General features: G+C 43.3%; 1 protein-coding gene across 5 annotated transcripts in view; it reads right to left on the reverse strand.

The window, feature by feature from the left end:
- The window catches only part of RTEL1 (regulator of telomere elongation helicase 1), a 78,973-nt gene extending 61,089 nt beyond the window's left edge, over positions 1 to 17,884 (reverse strand). For 3 of the 5 annotated variants that reach the window (XM_082225825.1, XM_082225826.1, XM_082225823.1), the window contains exons 1-8: positions 17,470 to 17,738; positions 14,380 to 14,511; positions 10,602 to 10,800; positions 8,692 to 8,785; positions 8,249 to 8,330; positions 5,913 to 5,973; positions 2,447 to 2,522; positions 209 to 293 (exon numbers count right to left, since the gene is read on the reverse strand). In XM_082225825.1, the coding sequence (XP_082081951.1) occupies positions 209 to 293; positions 2,447 to 2,522; positions 5,913 to 5,973; positions 8,249 to 8,330; positions 8,692 to 8,785; positions 10,602 to 10,800; positions 14,380 to 14,481 (699 nt within the window). In that variant the 5' untranslated portion in view covers positions 14,482 to 14,511; positions 17,470 to 17,738. The other 2 variants (XM_082225824.1, XM_082225827.1) reach the window with 2 other exon arrangements.
- Positions 17,885 to 18,245: the final 361 nt, after the last annotated feature.

Below are 18,245 nucleotides of genomic sequence, written 5' to 3' on the forward strand. Positions count from 1 at the left end.
AAATATGTTAAAATAAAAGAAACACAAATTAATTTTTGGGGTTTAATCATCATGTATATATATGTATTTCTGCCTTATGTGATAAGCATTTAGCATCTGTATTGTTTCCTGTAATGAGTTAATTAAGCAATTTACTGGCATATCCACCAAAATCCTCTTAAAATATTCAGTAAAACACCCTTGAATTTTAAAATAATACCTCACATACCTTTGGGTCCAGTAAATAGTTGTAAGGCATAAAAATGATGTCTGCCTGCTGCTTCAAACTCCGAGAAAGATAGTAAGGGCAAACTCTGTTTAAAGAGAGAGGGAGGGAAATGTACACAGTGCTACAAGACAACCAACATGCTTTCCACAGTCATTTATTAAGATTCTCAGGGGTTTCTTGTCAGCTTCTTAATGGGCTAGTCTTAAAGGCAGATGGTTTGGTGGGTTTACATGGGCCCGTCTCCTCTCTCATTTGATAAAAGAGAATGCTGGGAATAAATCCTTGACCCTGCAAATGCAGCGAGATAAAAGAAGGTGGTGGTGCAGAGGCTGCTAGTAAGCTTAGCATTTAAGGCAGGCATAGGCATACCTGGCCCTCCAGATGTTTTGGAACTACAATTCCCATCATCCCTGACCACTGGTCCTGTTAGCTAGGGATCATGGGAGTTGTAGCCCCAAAACATCTGGGGGGCCAAGTTTGCCTATCCCAGATTTAAGGCATTCAACTTTTACACTGACATAGTCCAGCTTTGACGGCCTTCTGCCTTCCTGCGAGAAGGGAGGTTACAGGGAACCAGGCAGAGGAACTTCTCAGTAGTGGTGCCCGCCCTGTGGAACACCCTCTCATCAGATGTCAAGGAAATAAACAACTATCTGGCTTTTAGAAGCCATCTGAAGGCAGCCATGTTCAGAGAGGTTTTTAATGTTTGATGTTTTATTGTGCTTTTAATTCTGTTGGGAGCCGCCCAGAGTGGCTGGGGTGTAATCATAATAATAACAATAACAATATTAAAAAAACCAGGCCTTCAACCAAGAAAATAAACTGTAAAATAGAGAAGGAACCTTGATAAAGGATTACACAAGGGGGGGTGCTTATCATGTAGTCATTTTTCAATCAGAGCTTTATAGCCCATTAAGCAAATATCTGTTTACTTAATTAGATGTGTCATGGGACTTGTGCTTACAAAGATGGATTGTTCATGATTTAGAAAGTATAGAAAAGGGAGATTTGGAATTATCTCCCACCTGATGAGCTTATCAGTGTATGAACATCAGCTACAGTGGTATAGATCCAACAGCACTCGTTTGATAATTAGTCATAGATGTCTTGGTATTTACACAGACTTGCACTGGAGATTTTGAATTCCCTAGCCAAAGGAATGCAATTCAGTCCCTAATCTTTCTATGACTAAATGAAGCAGTAATTTCATATAACAGTGGGTTTTTCTTTTTCCATGCCCTTCTTTAATGAATTTCTAAATTCTGCAATACCGATTTTATTTATGATTGATTAATGCTCCTTTGGAAGGAAGGGCAAGATATAAATTTAACCAACAAATAAAACATTTGGGTTGGCTCTTTTTGCAATAGTCAAGTATGTAGATGTAAGTGAATGCAGCCAGCACTTTTTATTCATAGAAAGATCATACAACAACTTGCATGGTTGAAGGTGTGAGCGACTAATGACAACATCCCCACTTCAAATTTCAGCCTAGTCATGAACTCACTGGGCGTTATTAAATCAAACCACTACATCTGAGTCTAAGCCTATCCCCATGTTCACAGGTTTGGTGTATGGATTACCAACACAGACTATATGGAATTGTTTGAGCACTTCATATTTAAAGAGCATTTTCCTAATATACTAGAAAAGTATATTATTTTCCTATATACATGCACATATACATTACCTATATACAAATACATGCACAAATTTATTGTGCACAACGACTGAATTTTGAAAGACTGTCAAAACTGAATCCTTTCCTCATTTCAGTTCAGCACTAATGCAATTATCTATTGAGAATATACTGCCAATATTAATAATTGTTTGTTAATGAAATTTGTATACTGTCCTTCATCTGAAGATCACAGGGCATTTCACAACATAAGAACACAAACTTCATAAAACAAAAACCAACTAATAACCCCCCCCCAAAAAAAAAAAACCAAACTCATTTAAAAGGCCATAACATGTTAATCAGCCAAGGACCTGGCTATAGAGAAAGTGTTTTGCCTGGCACCTAAAATATGCAGTGAAGGCAGCCAGCAACTTTCCTGGGGAGAGAATTCCACAAAAGGGGAGTCACTGCAAAAAAGGCTCCTTCTCATGTTGCCACCCTCTGGATTTCTCATGAAGGAGGCACATGAACATGGGCCTAAGATGATGAACATAGGGTCCGTGTTGGTTCATATGGGGAGAGGCATAAAGAAAGAGAAAGTGAAGAGGAATTGTGACCTGTGCTTGTTCCCATTTTTAACCAGGTCTTCAATATCCAGGATGGAGCTGATCAGGTCTTTTTCAGTGCTCTTCTCTATAGAAAAGAAAAGAGGAGTTAGCATATTCCAGCAGATCCCAGGCTGGCTCATCTATTCCCGGCTCCTTGAACATCCCATTTTGGGCCTGCCCACCCATTCAGCAGGTAGAATGCTGAGATCCACACTAGCAGAGAAATGTTGGCATCACTCCAGAGTGGGGTGGCCAGAAGGGCTTGGCAAAGGACACCTCTGCCCAATCCAAATTCCCCAGATTGTAGCCTTAGGTCAGGGGTCACCAACTTAAGGCCCATGGTCCAGAAGCGGTCCGCTGAGGTCGTTTGACCAGCTCACGAGCAGCCCCCGAACCGAGTTGCCCACTTGAGCTAAACCGGCGCGGTGCAGGGACTCACTTCCATGGTGCCGGAAATTGCGTCTGTGCAGACGCTGAAAATTGCGGATGCGCACACGCCGAAAATCGTGGGCGTGCACGCTCACACACGCGCACGATCCGGCCCACGGAGGGATCCCTACAGGACCGATTCAGCCCAGGCAAGATAAACCTTGCCAACCCCTGCCTTAGGTGGTTAGGGTTATGGAAAGCAGGTCCTATCAAGAAAGTTTGAAAGAACTGGGCATATTTAGACTGGGGGAGAGAAGCCTCGTCCTACACCAAACACTCTTCTCAGTGATGAATGCTATGTCATCCTGGAGGCCCCTTCATCATCACAGGGGGCCCCTGGGATGATATCCTATTTTCCACTAGAAGCAGTGCCTAGCTGAGCAGAAGAGAAAGGGTGATGCCCTTGGGGGTTTAGTAGAAGATTGGATGATATAGTGGCAATGCCCAATTAATCAGGCCTAAAATTTTAATTGAGTTCTACCATTTTAATTTATTCATTTGATGAATCAATTAATACTGCAGCCCTAAAACAAGCAAACCTGCAAGTCCTTTCCCTCCCTTTTAATTAAGAAAAAACACCTGCCTGCAATGGGGCAAGACATGGATTCATGACATCAGAGGCACCAGCTAATTTGTGTAGTGCACAGCTGACTTCTGCTGCAACCTAGTAGAAAGCAGAAGCATTTCCCCTGAACTCTACTTGTGAACAAAATGTAGTGAGTACGATTCCACGATGACCCTGCTGCTTAAATTATATACTTTCATCTGCACCCTTAATTATCATTTTCTGGGTGCCACCACCCAACACTGCTGCTAAGCAACCTCTGCCCATTTCCTGCACAAATCATATTTAAAATTAATGCAGGTTGCGCATCAACAGCACTTGATGGATTGCTCCTTCTATCTTTAACTTACATGATTATATGAACAAAAGAGCCTGCTGCTTCCACATTCCAGGAAAGGTTCCAAAAATATCTGAACATCTGTTGATTTAGTTCTTAATTATGTTTCTCATAAGATACCACATTATATGCAGATGACACACTCTGCAAGCTATGCTCATGGATAGCACCATCTCTCTCCCCCCACCCATTATGTATGTGTCTTTGTGTGTGTGTGTGTGTGTGTGTGTGTGTGTGTGTGAGAGAGAGAGAGAGAGAGAGAGAGAGAAAGAGAGAGATTTACAGTGGTGCCCCGCAAGACAAATGCCTCGCAAGACGAAAAACCCGCTAGAAGAAAGGGTTTTCCGTTTTTCGATGCGCTTCGCAAGACGAATTTCCCTATGGGCTTGCTTTGCAAGACGAAAACGTCTTACGAGTCTTGCGATTTTTTTCGCTTTCCGCCCCCTTTTTCTAAGCCGCTAAGCCACTAATAGCCTTTTAGCCGCTAAGCCTTTAATAGCCGCTAAATCGCTAATAGCGCTAATCTGCTAATCCGCTAATAGGGTTGCTTCGCAAGAAGAAAAAACCACTAGACGAAGAGACTCGAGGAACGGATTATTTTCGTCTTGCGAGGCACCACTGTATTTTAACCTGAAATTATTGATCAGTGCCACTTTCTATGGTCCCCAAATTCTGGGCTCTTAGTATTCCTTATACAGGGGGGGCAGTCTTTTACCTTCCTAGGCCTTATTGTCTCTGAATGTGCAAGCAGGTCACTTCACATAAGGCCAACTATAGCTGAATGTGCATGGTATAATAGTCAGTGCCTTTCTAAAACCAGCTGACTACCTAGAGGCATAAGTTTGAACTTCAACACTGTTAAAATGATGGTGATGCTGATAATTTATTATTTGTACCCTACCCAGCTGACTGAGTTGCCCCAACCACTCTGGGCAGCTTCCAGCATATATAAAAACATAGCAAAACATTAAACCTTAAACAGCTTCCCTATACAGGGCTGCCTTCAGATGTCTCATGAATGTAATATAGTTACTCATCTCCTTGACATCCGATGGGAGATGGGCGCCACCACCAAGAAGGCCCTTTGCCTGGTTCCCCCAGCTTTACTTCTTGGAAGCTATCTTCCAAGTGAAGTTTATATACTGAATAAGAATTCAATATAAGTGAGACTTTCTGACAGGATGAGAATTTCAAAAACCTTTGGGATAATGGTACCTCACTGCACAGCTACTTTTTAGCAATCTAGCAAGCTGCCTTATACGGAGTCAGATCTTTGGTTCATCTATTTCAGTGTCATCCACACTGACTGGCAAATGCTTGCAGGGTTTCAAAGGAGACTTTCCCAGCCCCATCTCCTTGGGGTTGCTAGGGATTAAACCTCAGACCTTCTGCATGTAAATGATCTGCTTTCCCACTGAGCTTCAGCCCTTCTGGATCTTATATCAAAACAGCACTATGTTTGAGAAGTCTCGCTTTAGATATTGCAGCATCTGCACTTATAACTGAATTCTTGTGGACCAGCGCTATGGTGGCATGGTGGAGAGCTTTTCAGTAGTGTTCCTTCCGCAATGTAGGGGATGGGGAACATCAGGCCCAGGGCCGAAACGCAGCCTTCTGTAAGTGCTTCTATTCACCCTTGGGACTTTTCCCACACGCCCTCACCAGGTTAATTCGCTCATCTGGTCTGCACCCTCCTTGTGTGCTTTTACCTGGCTACAATTATACCTATTGTCTGCCTAAATGGGTAATGGAGAAGTGTGCATTGGGGTATATTTAGAAACCTTTACATTTTGCCTAGCTGGAATGTAGCCCACTGAACACAGGAAATTGCCACATCTGAACCTCTTAGGTCAATTTCTTAGGCGCGAATCCAGTTTCCACAGCCAGCAATTTGAGAACTAAATTAGCCAATATCTACCTGAAAGGAAAGCATTCACAAGCGCACAGACAAGTATGGGTCGTACAATCTAAACTAGTTAATGATGCTTACAAACCTAACAAAAATGAACAGCAGAGGCTGGCAGTTTTGCCCGGAAGAAACAGTTACATGCAAGTAGTCAACAGAAAGACTGATATAAAACCAGCCCAACATCAATTACCAGACTCCCAAACTGAGAATTACTTTCACAAACGTTTATTCATACCTTCCACATTGTTATAGAAATGACATGTGCGAGTTGTTATCTTCATACGGCACATGTGGATCTGCAAAACAATATAAATTCCAGTTCAGTGCATAACTTAATGAAGCCCAAATAAGTGTATAATTGCACTTGCTCCTATTCACCCCTTATTTCCCTTGGAATTTAGATTGTAAGTTCCTTGCAGCAGGGACCCATCTACTTAATTTATGCAACTCTTTAAAATACCATGTACATTACTGACACAATATAAATCACTACACAAGTAGCTCTCAATAGAGTCCGGGGGTGGAAAATGGCTGATCCCACACAATCGGACTTCAGCCGTTCCGATAATTCAGGGCTGATATGGGGGTAATTAGCCCTGGCAGCCTCCCCAGGGCAGGGGAGGACTGTCTCAACGACCCGCGGTCTGCCCCAGATTGCCGATGTGGCAGACGGCAGGGGCACTGGGTCACGGAGCTAGGGACGGCTGACACTCCTGCGACGCCACCCCATAGCCCGATGCATCTGTTTGGGAAAATATAAAGATTTGGAAAACAAACAGACACGCTCTGAAGAAGCTGGGGAAAAACTGCAGTATGTACAGTCTCTGGTGCAAAAGATCAAACTTCTAAGAGATCCTCATCATGACGTTTGGAATGTGGAGGGGCTTGGTATGTAAAAAAAACATTATTTTATCCTTAACATCAACAATCCGTAATGCATGCCAAGTCTCATTAAGAACTTAAATTGCTCTTCAAAAAGTGAGTTCAGATGGACTTTCATATATAATTGGGATCTACTCGCAGGCACTTCTCTTCTAAGACCAGAAATGCCTGTTAAAGACGAAAACAAAGGACAGAGGACAAAATGGCGTCTCCCACCACGTCGTTATTGAATATCTGAAATACTTCCCTGATTAAGAGAAACAGGAGCTAACGGATGGTTGGTTATAAAGACTGGAAACAATATTACATATACAACTGTTTGCAAAAAGATTTTTTTTTATTACGAGCGAGAGAGAGGGCTAAATGGATATTTGGCAGCCCCCCTCTAGGGCCCGGAGGGGGGACTGGGAAGATTCCAAAGGCCAATTGCTAACTGTCTGATATATGGCTACATTGCAAACAGTCTGTTTAAGATAAATCAACAAGGAGGCTACAGAAGGAAATTTCTCTGTGTTTCTTTGATAACACCTGGACGGGAAAGATTAAGATCTGGGAGCTGCCAAAATAACAACTCTCAAAGAGCTGGACAGAACTTTGAAATTGGATGCAATTAAATGAAGTGGTGCGATGAAAAAACAGCTCAAGGAGTAAAATATATGGACAAATCTGCACTCCATGGGGGGGGGGGAAGTATCGGTTTTCTGACATGAGTGAGGATCGTAGAACCAGAGTCAAAATGTGGAAGGGAAAAATCGGACATGGAATTATGAATAACATTGAGGATGATGAGAGGCAGGACTATGATGTTGAATGTGCTTCGAAATTCAGACCGTGGGAAGTCAAAACAAAATTATTACAATTTGGAAGACAATTGGACCTTTTTTATTTTAGTTGTTTTTTTATTGGATTGGATTTGATATGTTAATTGGATGTTTTTATTGGGAAATTAATAAACGCTTTAAAAAAAAAGTAGCTCTCAATAGAGGGCAACATATGATAACTGGATTTGAGAAAAATGGTTCTGCAAGCTCTCCTACAATGTTCAAGTAGAAGGTGCTGTTACTTGGCAATTTCCAGAAAAGCTTTGCTGGACAATGAACAGGGAAAAATATCCATCCCTACTAAGCAGCAGAGAGTATGCTATAATTCATATAACAAAAGCCATGTAACTTGACTGCTCCATAGCGATCTATTTCATATCTATTATTGATTCTCCAACTGCAACCTGCTTTTGCCCCCTCTCCCAAAGAAATATGGTTTTTGGTTTACTTTACCAAAATGTCCAAATAGTCACCATAAGAAAAAAAGTTTAAAGGTTGCAAAACAAAAACAATCAGCAGGATTTAAACTTATGACTGAAAGGCCCGAGAACATACAAAGGTCTTTGTCTGGCACCAAAATGACAAAGTAGGTTTCAGGAGGACCTCTCTTTCGTGCAGACCTTTCAGGTGAGATCATTCAATAATTGGGCTGCGACCACAGAGATGCCACAGGTGGACACCCAGAAAAGGCCATCTACCTAAGCAGTGGAGGGCTTGAAAAGCCGACCAGAACTTTGGAATGGGCCCAGAAATGGGCTGGATGAAGTAGGTAAAGTATTAGTGAGGGAGACCTGGATTTAAATTCCCACTGCCCACAGCTCTCACTGGATGAACAAGAGTCAGTGTGGTTTTACTTTTATGCTCTTACCTGTGTATGGTTATTTTCCTGTCTTTTAACTTCAGGGTGGATGCAGAGCTGCTCTCTGGAACCCAATACACATACCTTTGGCCTATTAAATGGGGGGGGGGGTGACACAAGCACTGACATTTTAATCAAAACAAGACAGCGAAGATATACATGGTTGGGTTGTGGCAAGTATTTCAAACATGGAAATGAAGCAGGGCATATGCATATGCTTTTCAGCATTAACGGGCAGTATATTTTGCAAAAGCTATATGCAAAAGCTCCCTCTGTGTTGAGGGAGAGCTCCTTTACTATGGCTGCAAAATGTCTCAGTGACAGCTTATATAACTAGTGTTTTCAAAAACATTTCTATCAACAATAATACAGCTAAAACAAAAATTGCCAGACACATATATCCCAAGCTGTTTCACACCTGCAGCGAGCATCAATATCTTAAGTTTCTTTACCTGTAAACTGTGTTCTTTAATTCATTGATGGCCTGAGTAAGCTGAGAATGAGTTCTGGAGGCATAAATTATTTTAGGAACGTCAGTGTAATAAGCTGTCAAGTGGGGAAGGCGAGAAGGGGATTGGGGGGAGGAAGCAGAAAGGGAAAAAATTAGTTCTTGTTTAGTGCTAAATATATCATCAGTCTGCTTTTCCCCTTCTGGTGCTATGGTAACAACTCAGCCTGCGGAGGCAGTGGCGGATTTTGCAACTCAACCACTCACCTATAAGGAACAAGAGTGCATATTTTTAATCACTTTAGCTAAGAGTCGTTCTATGAAGCGCCTGTAGGATAAGCATCTGCACATGACAGTGAAAACTAATGCCCTGATTTATACATACTGAAGTTAGTAAGGAAAAGAGGCCCCCAAAATATCAGAATGTAAGGAAGAGTGCAAATCTGGGCCCTGCCAGACCTGAAGAGTGAACAACTACAGCAGAGCAACCATGATGGATCAACATGGATGAAATGGATTTCAACACTGTGCCACTTTGTGAAGGCTCCTTGAAATTTTTTTACTGAATTTCAGACAGTCATGTGAGACCATGGCATCTTGGGTGACGAAAACCTAATGATAATGTTAAATACAACATTACACCACCAGTATAATAAGATCCTAAAGAGAGGAGGAATGGGATTGCTCCTGATGTAGAATTATAGACACTGCTAGAATGTTTCAAAGGAATTGCTGGAATGTGTCAGGGTGCACCTGACCTTGGTGAAAAAATGTTCACCCATAGATTATGGATATCCAGAGTCTACATCATGGGTAGCCAACCTTTTTATACCTACCGCCCACTCATGCATCTTTCTTGATGGTAAAATTTCCTTACCATCGATGGAAGGAGGATTCAGCTTGTGCCGTAGAACCCCCTCCCACCCACCTAGAATCCCGAAACGCCCACTAGTGGACGGCAGGGACCACGTTGACAACCCCTGGTCTACATCTTATGTGGGATCACCTACGCAAGTAATCAAATTGACACAAAAGATGGGAAGTCTAATCTTCCTGGCCCAGTTTCTAATCCCTATAAAAAGTGTTCAGAGAATTGATTCTCACTCTCTTCCTTCTTTCTTTCCTTCCTGCCGCCGCCTTTCCCACTCTTTTTTATATGTTCCCTCCCTGCACTGGCTGAGTAACTAGGACTTTTATTCCAAAATGTTAAGTGTGGTAGAAAACCTAGAAATACAGATATGCTATGAAACTTTAGCAACTACATGAGCTGGAGGATGTTAGAAGGCCAAAATTTCAGTTAGAATGGGAAAAAACAAACTCTGATTAGCTCCTTTATCAATGTAATTACAATGATAATCTTAGTCTATTCTTACTCTATATTATTTTCTAAGTGTTAACTTGCTCTCTTACATTACTTTATTTTTATGTTATAATTCAAAGTTTAGAATATCATTAACTTCCATATGAAGATAATACGATTTGAATGAAGCGCTGTACATCAATAAACTGATTTGTTTCAAAGACGATCTTGAGTCTGTGGTCTTTTATCACTGATTATGCTTTATTCTTTGTCCCACTGGGTTGCTAATGAGCAAATTCCAACACTGATGAAATAATCAAATTAACAGAGTCCCCAAGTTTTTCTCTAGCTTCTGATAAAGAAACTAACCATAACACTCAGCAATGTTTGCATAGGTTCACATGTTTCCCACCTTCCATGCACCTGAATTTCTGCAACTAGAGTGTGGGACTCTATTGAGGCTGGGCAACTGCAATGTTTGCCAGCTTGTCACATCTCATTTTCTACTTCTTCTATAAGGTCAAACAGTCCAGTCTGAGAACCCTGGTAATTCCACCTTGTGGCTCCCAAATGAACATGACATTGCTTACAGAACCACAAGACCCAGGACTTACCTGGGATATCAGCACCTGTGGTAGCGCTGCCCCAAGATGACATTGGCCGGTCAGTGAAGAGTTCTGCTCCATTCAGTCGCTGGGCTATCTTCTGTGCAGAGATGGCATCTTTGAAGTGGTCCCGCCAAGCCAGAGATGCACAAAGGAGGCATAGTGTCTTTCCCGTGCCTGTGGGACTCTCTAAAATCCCATTCACTTGCTTGAATAATGGTAACAAATAGAGAAAAGAAATAATTAGAAAACTGGACATTCACTTTAACTGCCAGCTAATTGCCGAGCATTTTCCCCATGAGTCTGTACAGAAACAAATAAGTGGCTGACAAATGCTGGCAGCCTGGATGGAAGACAGGTTGCTAGGAAGGACTAGGTAGCAAATTAGGCAGGGTGAGCCATAACAGAGTGAGCTAGGGCAGCTTCCTCTAGCTGCTCAGTTAGAACCTAACTCTTAAGGAGAGAACCAAACTACTAATGAGGATCACAGCTGGCCACCTGGTCTTCTCTAAAAGTTACCACTCTAAACAGGATGATGCACACATATCATCTGGGCTGTATGTTTTAGTTAAATTGACCAAGAACAATGCTCTCTCTAGCTGTCACTGTATAGCTTAATCTGCATAAATCATTTGACTCAGCATTTACTGGAAAATTTATATGTCCACAGTAATTTAATACCCTGCTGTGAGCAGCCTGTTCTAGAAGTATCTTCCAACTCTGATTCTATGACGTTAGAAACTTCAACCAAAGCTCTCTTTCTGCCTTCTTGTTTTACCAGACTGGAAAAGGAAAATGTAGCGAGACAGACAGAGCTCCAAAGGTTATTCTAATCTAGAGCCATCTCTGACTGAAATACTTAAGAAAGGAACAGGCATTGTTGGTGACAGTGAGAGGGTCGTTGACAGACTGTTTTAGGGCAACCATGCCAAAGTTCTTACGCACTAATATTATGATTACAAGTTTTACTTGATCTGTTTAAATTAGTTGGCAGTTTAAACTGGTGTTGAGGCAGAGTTAAACAATTGTTCCAAGTCTGATTTGGAACTCTTGGAGAGAAAAAACCCTCTGTTGATAAATTGCATTTGAAATTATGCACACATTTTACAGAGAAGTGTCCCTGAAACCCATGTACAGCATTACAGCAATGGCAAGGCCTGCTTGTCACTTTGTAAACAGATCCCCTTGCTTCTACAACAGATGTTAGGGCACTTGTGTAGGACAGTGATAATAATAAAGATTTACAAAATGGCCTCTGAGCACAATGGTTCCTTAAGAGATTTTCTTGCAGACGTGCAAAAGAGATAATGGAATGCATGGTCTCAGTTCTCAAGCCTTAAGAACAGATTGTATGAACATAAGGTCTACTTATTTGCTTCTTTCCCCTCATCTGCAAGTGTAAGAGAAATCCCACCTACCCACTTCTCTACAAACAGATCTAATGCGATACGTCTGGCACTAACAAGAGAAGGGTTTGCAAAATAGCCTCTTTTCAGGAAGTGTTAAGCAGGTTTCATATGTTCAAAATGCATCTGTTCTGAACAGTATAAAAATATATCTCAAAAACAAGAAATGGAAGTCAATGTCTTGAATTTAGCCAATTTCAACTGACGGGAATTTATGCAAGATTTTAAGTTACAAAGAATACTTATTTGGGAGTGAAACTGAACATTACACAAGTACATTTCTCCTTGTGCACTGTCACTTCACTTTCCTATCCTCCCCACTACAAACTTTCACATTTCCCTAAAAGGTGCTCCAGAGGGTTCACCTACCCGCCAGAAAATTATTTTGAGAGCATGTAAAGGGGTGGGGGGAAGGCAAGACCCTGTGGCACAAGCAGACTTTATTCCACTTGCACGCCGAACATAGCTTTAGATACAATCCTAAACACAATCCTAATCCTAAATTCAGTTCCACAGAGTTCCATGGCACTTACTCCCAGGAAACTGACAACAGTATATGAGTATATGATTTGCTGGCTTAGGACTTACTTCTAAATAACAAGCATTGCAGTTTCTAGATTATTAATAGCAGCATGGTGAGTGACACCAATCTGAAATTTTATAATTGCAGATGGAAGCATCCTCTAAGATGCCTACTGTGACATGTGTGCATCTAAAATCAAGAATATGATTTATTTTCTTTCGGAACTATTGGTTTCTATCCCTTGCAGATTTATGAAAATTAAATAAATCAACTAAATCAACAGTTTCATGCAAATTTACTTGAAAGTAGGTACTACTAGGTTCAGCAGTTTACACTGGAGTAAGCACGCAAAGGATTGCAGTCTAAATTATTTGAAGTCTAAATTATTGCACTCTTATTATTTAAATAGCATTTCTCCTGAATGCTTTCAGCACTTCATATTCTATAACAAAAGTAATCTTTACAACATGGGTTTTTTTTAGCATTATACTACATTGTCCATTTTCATGAGTGAGTTGAGAAATGACCCAGTTACTTCCAAGCTCATTATACTTCATTTACTTAATCAGAACATTGACCACAAACCTGACATGAGCCAACAGTGTGACGTGGCAGCTAAAAAAGCCAATGCAATTCTGAGCTGCATCAATAGGAGTATAGCATCTAGATCAAGGGAAGTAATAGTGCCACTGTATTCTGCTCTGGTCAGACCTCACCTGGAGTACTGTGTCCAGCTCTGGGCACCACAGTTCAAGAAGGACACTGACAAATTGGAACGTGTCCAGAGGAGGGCAACCAAAATGGTCAAAGGCCTGGAAACGATGCCTTATGAGGAACGGCTAAGGGAGCTGGGCATGTTTAGCCTGGAGAAGAGGAGGTTAAGGGGTGATATGATAGAAAAGGATATAGAAAAGGATGTCACATAGAGGAGGGAGAAAGGTTGTTTTCTGCTGCTCCAGAGAATCGGACACGGAGCAATAGATCCAAACTACAAGAAAGAAGATTCCACCTAAACATTAGGAAGAACCTCCTGACAGTAAGAGCTGTTCGACAGTGGAATTTGCTGCCAAGGAGTGTGGTGGAGTCTCCTTCTTTGGAGGTCTTTAAGCAGAGGCTTGACAACCATATGTCAGGAGTGCTCTGATGGTGTTTCCTGCTTGGCAGGGGGTTGGACTCGATGGCCCTTGTGGTCTCTTCCAACTCTATGATTCTATGATTCTACTACCACTTACAACTGTGAATATTAGGCAGATACTTTTGTAGAATGAACAAATTTAGTTCAAAAATGCAATATAACATGTAAATCCCAAAATAGCTTATCCAATTAAAAATAATAATTTTGTCCATGATATTCACAGCCAAGCAGGCCACAAGTATATATGCTCTGCTGTCTTTGAATTCTCCCAAAGATACCTATAAGACAAACAACTGTGTCATTCACCATGCCAAGTCTGCATTTCATTCGAGGGGAGTCAAAACTGAACACATATATAGAATAAAACTTACTTTAAGAAGACATTTTGAACCAGTGTACTTTTGCATCTATTTGAAACATTCAAAACTTATAAAACAATGGCTTGGTCAGCAATCTCATGGTGTTATGCATAATATATGCACATTTCCCCCCTGTATATATTATGTATTGTGTAATACTGCAACGATGTCTGAGAGCAAACTAATGGTAACCAGGAGTAATCTATCCTTTCCCAACAAAACATCCCAAATGCTGGACCTTACGTTCTTTCAGAGATGTCAGCATGACTAGTCTCTAAATTTCCTACTCTTGACACACATTATTAAACATTGTTTAAGAAGTGCCCTCCAGAGGTCTCTGGCTGTGATTTCTCAGATTACTTACCTTTTGAAGGCATTCCAGCACTTTAGACATGTACTCTTCCTGACATTTGTAGGGTTGAAATGGGAAGTCCACAGTGATGCCATTTAATTTTATTTGGGGCATATTTCATCAGACATGTCAGGATCTCAGAGTCTGAAATCAACAGCACACTTCCTTAAGTACCAGGTGTCATTTTGCTAAAATACAGTATTAACAAGGACAGTGTTTCAAACTCCCCCTCCCAATTCCTATATCGGAGGCGGGCAGAGCAATCATGTAAATCTAAGCCCCTCGAGGAACAGAACCAGTTTGGATCTGGCAAACCCACAGTTGCTTCTGCCTCTGCAACAGTCCATTTTGTGACCATTTGCTTGCTATTAATTGTGAGAATATTGGTGGCGGCAGCAGTTTTTTGTCCACCAAGCTCTCTGCAGGTCTAGTGATGGTCTTTGCACTGGGACACCTTCACAATCCTAACCCCAGCCAGTCAGCAGCATAATGGGATAAGATTAGTTTCTTGGGCTTACTTTAGAACCTCCCTTCTCCAAATGATAAAAGACCATACACTTTGCTTTGCAGTCTACCCATTTAGTCTGGAATAACACAAGCTAGACTTGCTAACAAACAACAAAATCATAAAACAAAAAGATCACCTGCCATTTACAAAGTATAGTTTCTGGAGCACTTGGCAGTACAGTAGTATCTTGGCTTTTGAATAGAATGCATTCCGGAAGTCCATTCGACTTCAGAAACATTTGGAAACCAAGGTGTGGCTTCTGATTGGCTGCAGGAGCATCCTGCAGCCAACTGGAAGCTGCAGAAGCCACGCCACTGGACGTTCAGGTTCCAAGGCAAAGTTCGCAAACCGGAACACCTACTTCTGGGTTTGCAGTGTTTGAGTTCCAAGTTGTTTGTGAACTAAGCTGTTCGAAAACCAAGGTACGACTGTACTTGACAACGGTCAAATAATGTTGTCAACTGACTAGGTGCAATTTAGACTTGGCATAGTTCAATTCTATGCACAATCATTCAGAGGTACCACTGAATTCAAGGGGATATACTCCCAAATAAGCATGCATAGGATTATGGCCCAAAGTCTGCAACCTTCTGGACGTTTCCCTGGGAAAAAGCACCAGAGAACTCAGTTGAGATACTTTTAAATAGAGAATATAGAATTGTGGTGTATCACTGCAATCCCAATCCCAATCCCGCCACTGCCATCTTTGCCCCTGCCACTCACACCAACCAGGGCAGAAAGTCCTGCATTGGACATGTTGCCAATGGGCTGGCTCAGGATCTAGTGGATCCCAGACCAACCCCTCCCAGTTCCCCAGAACTGCCAATTCTGAGGCTTTCCACAGGCTGCTGTAAGGATTCCACTGGCAATACTTCTATCGATCCGCATGTTTGGTGGGCAGAATGATGAGTTCTTCATTGCCCAATCCACCCAGTGCAGAAGAGGTTTGAATTGCAGCCTGTCACTTCACCTTTAAAGCAGATTATCTCTTTATGCAGAGCAGCTGGTTATTTTGAGCATTCCAGAAACAACAACTGGCAAGATTTAACTTTGAAAAACTGTGACTTTTTAATGTTCAAAATATATCACTATGCCAAATGAATGGTCTGGGCCCACTTAATGCTACAGTATTGCCTGAAGGTGTGTAAATCTGGTCAATTTTATTTTATTTATATTTCATCTTTCCTCCATGGAACTTAAGAAATGCAGTTGCCCAGACGTTATTATCATTTATTATATTTCTATACAGCCCTTCAGGGGTGCCAACTTTAATAAAATATGGGAAGGGGGCAGTTAAGCCCCGCCTCACATTAACAATCAGAAGACACAGCACACACACTTCATTTGTATGGCTATGCCTGGCCTCCTCAAATGTTTTAAGGGGGGGCACTGGCGGAGGAAGAGGAGTGCGGAGGGGAGCATCCCGCCCCCGGCAGTGCGATCCGAGCAGGGTGCCATTGCGGCTGCCCCCCCTGCGCTAGGCACCCTGCCCCCCCCCACGTGCCAGCCTCGCCCCCGCCTGCTCTATGCCCCCCCAGCAGCATTAAGCTCCGCCTGGGGGGCACAGCTGAAGAGACCTCAAGCCCTAGGAGTTGGATCCTATGCTGTCCTTCATCCAAGGATCACAGGGAAGTTTACAATATAAAACCCACAAGTTTAAATTGCCATAAATTGTTTAATTAGCCAAAGGCCTCCAAAAAGAGAATGTTTTTGCCTGTTGCCTAAAGATTTGTAATGAAGGTACCAGGCAAGCCTCCCTGGGGAGAGCATTCCACCAGCAGGTAGCCAGTACAAGGCCCATTCTTGTGTCGCTGCCGCCTGGATTTTCAGTCCCAGCTGTGCTTAACTTTGGCAAGGCTGCTCTATATGTGTTTAATAAATGCAGAGTCTGATCACAGCGCCGTGGCAGAGCACCACCCACGTGTAATCCCTGACATTTCCAGATAACAGGATTTTAATCGGCAAGACCTTGGAAAGGAACTCACAGTCAGAGCAATTGTACTAGAGATGAACTGATGGGTTTGATCTGATATGGGGAAGCTTCATGAGCTTACATTTAAACAGGAAGCACAGCACAGTGGTAGAACACACGCTCGTCACATAAGGGGTTCCTGTGTCCTTCCTTGGCATCTCACTTAGTAAGGCTGGGAAAGGCATCAACTGAGTCAGAGTAGGCCATAATTCTCAACCTGTGGATCCCCAGATGTTGTTGGACTACAACTCCCATCATTCCTAGCCAGCATGATCAGTGGTCAGGGATGATGGGAGTTGTAGTCCAACAACATCGGGGGACCCACAGGTTGAGAAACGCTGGGCTAGATGGATACACGGTATTTGGGCTCAGAACGGAAGAGTCTGCGCCCGAGTTTGACTCTCGGGGCAGCAAGCTCCCCTTCCTGGTGTCCTGCAAACAGCCCTGCGGACCTGGAAGGGCGGCATTTAAAATATTCAGAAGCATCGCCGCCTCCGGGCAGGCATGGCAAAGCCCAGCCGGCAGGAGGAATCTCAGAACCATGGAGCTGGGCGGGACCCCCAAGGGTCATCTAGTCCAACCCCCTACCATGCGAAAACTCGCGGCCCTTCACACGACTTACAAAGCCGCAATGGGGCGCGCTGGCTGGATTTCACATCCTGAGGGGGCCACGCCTGGGCCTACAACACAGCCGCCGCCACCGCAGCCGCCGCCTCCTCCATCCATTCATCCCAATTATCTAGGGACGGGGCTATTTCCCTCCGCCTCCGGGCTCCTTCCGCCGCTCCTCAGGCAAAGGACCGGAGGGTACGGGGAAGGCGGCCCGCTGAGGTGAGGCGGACCTGAGTAGGCCTCCAAAGCCTCCCGCCACCCGCCGGTAACAAAATCCCCTCACGCACCTCCGAGTCAGCCCCTCCCCTTTTCCTGGGAGCCCGCGCGCGCGCGCCGCGCCACGTGACGCCGCCTCCGCAACCCCATTCGCCAAGCGGCTCTCCTCCTGTTCCCGCTCACGAGAGAGGGGGAGTCGCCGGCTTCCCAAGATCTCGCGAGGCTTCCCCGAGGCGTTGCCGCGGCAACGGCAGGAGGAAGGCCTGGCTGCGGCTGCTTCTCCCCTCAGCCGTTTTTTTTTATTTTATTTCTCTCTCTGCCTCTTTTCTCGGCTTGAGGGGAGGCGAAGCGGTCTGGCGTCGTTGCCATGGAAGTCGAAGGGGCTTCTGATTTTCCGCGGTCGGCAGTCTGCTTTTACCCCCTCAGTCGCCCCAGTCAGAAACGGAGAGGAGGAGGGGGGACTCGACCCCCTCTCAGCGCCCCACCCCCACCCCAAAGAAAAGCATTGTTGCTGTTTAGTCATTTAGTCATGTCCGACTCTTTGTAATCCCTGGACCAGAGCACGCCAGG

Source organism: Podarcis vaucheri, assembly GCF_965113315.1.
Source record: "Podarcis vaucheri genome assembly, chromosome: 6".
Lineage (NCBI taxonomy): Eukaryota > Metazoa > Chordata > Lepidosauria > Squamata > Lacertidae > Podarcis > Podarcis vaucheri.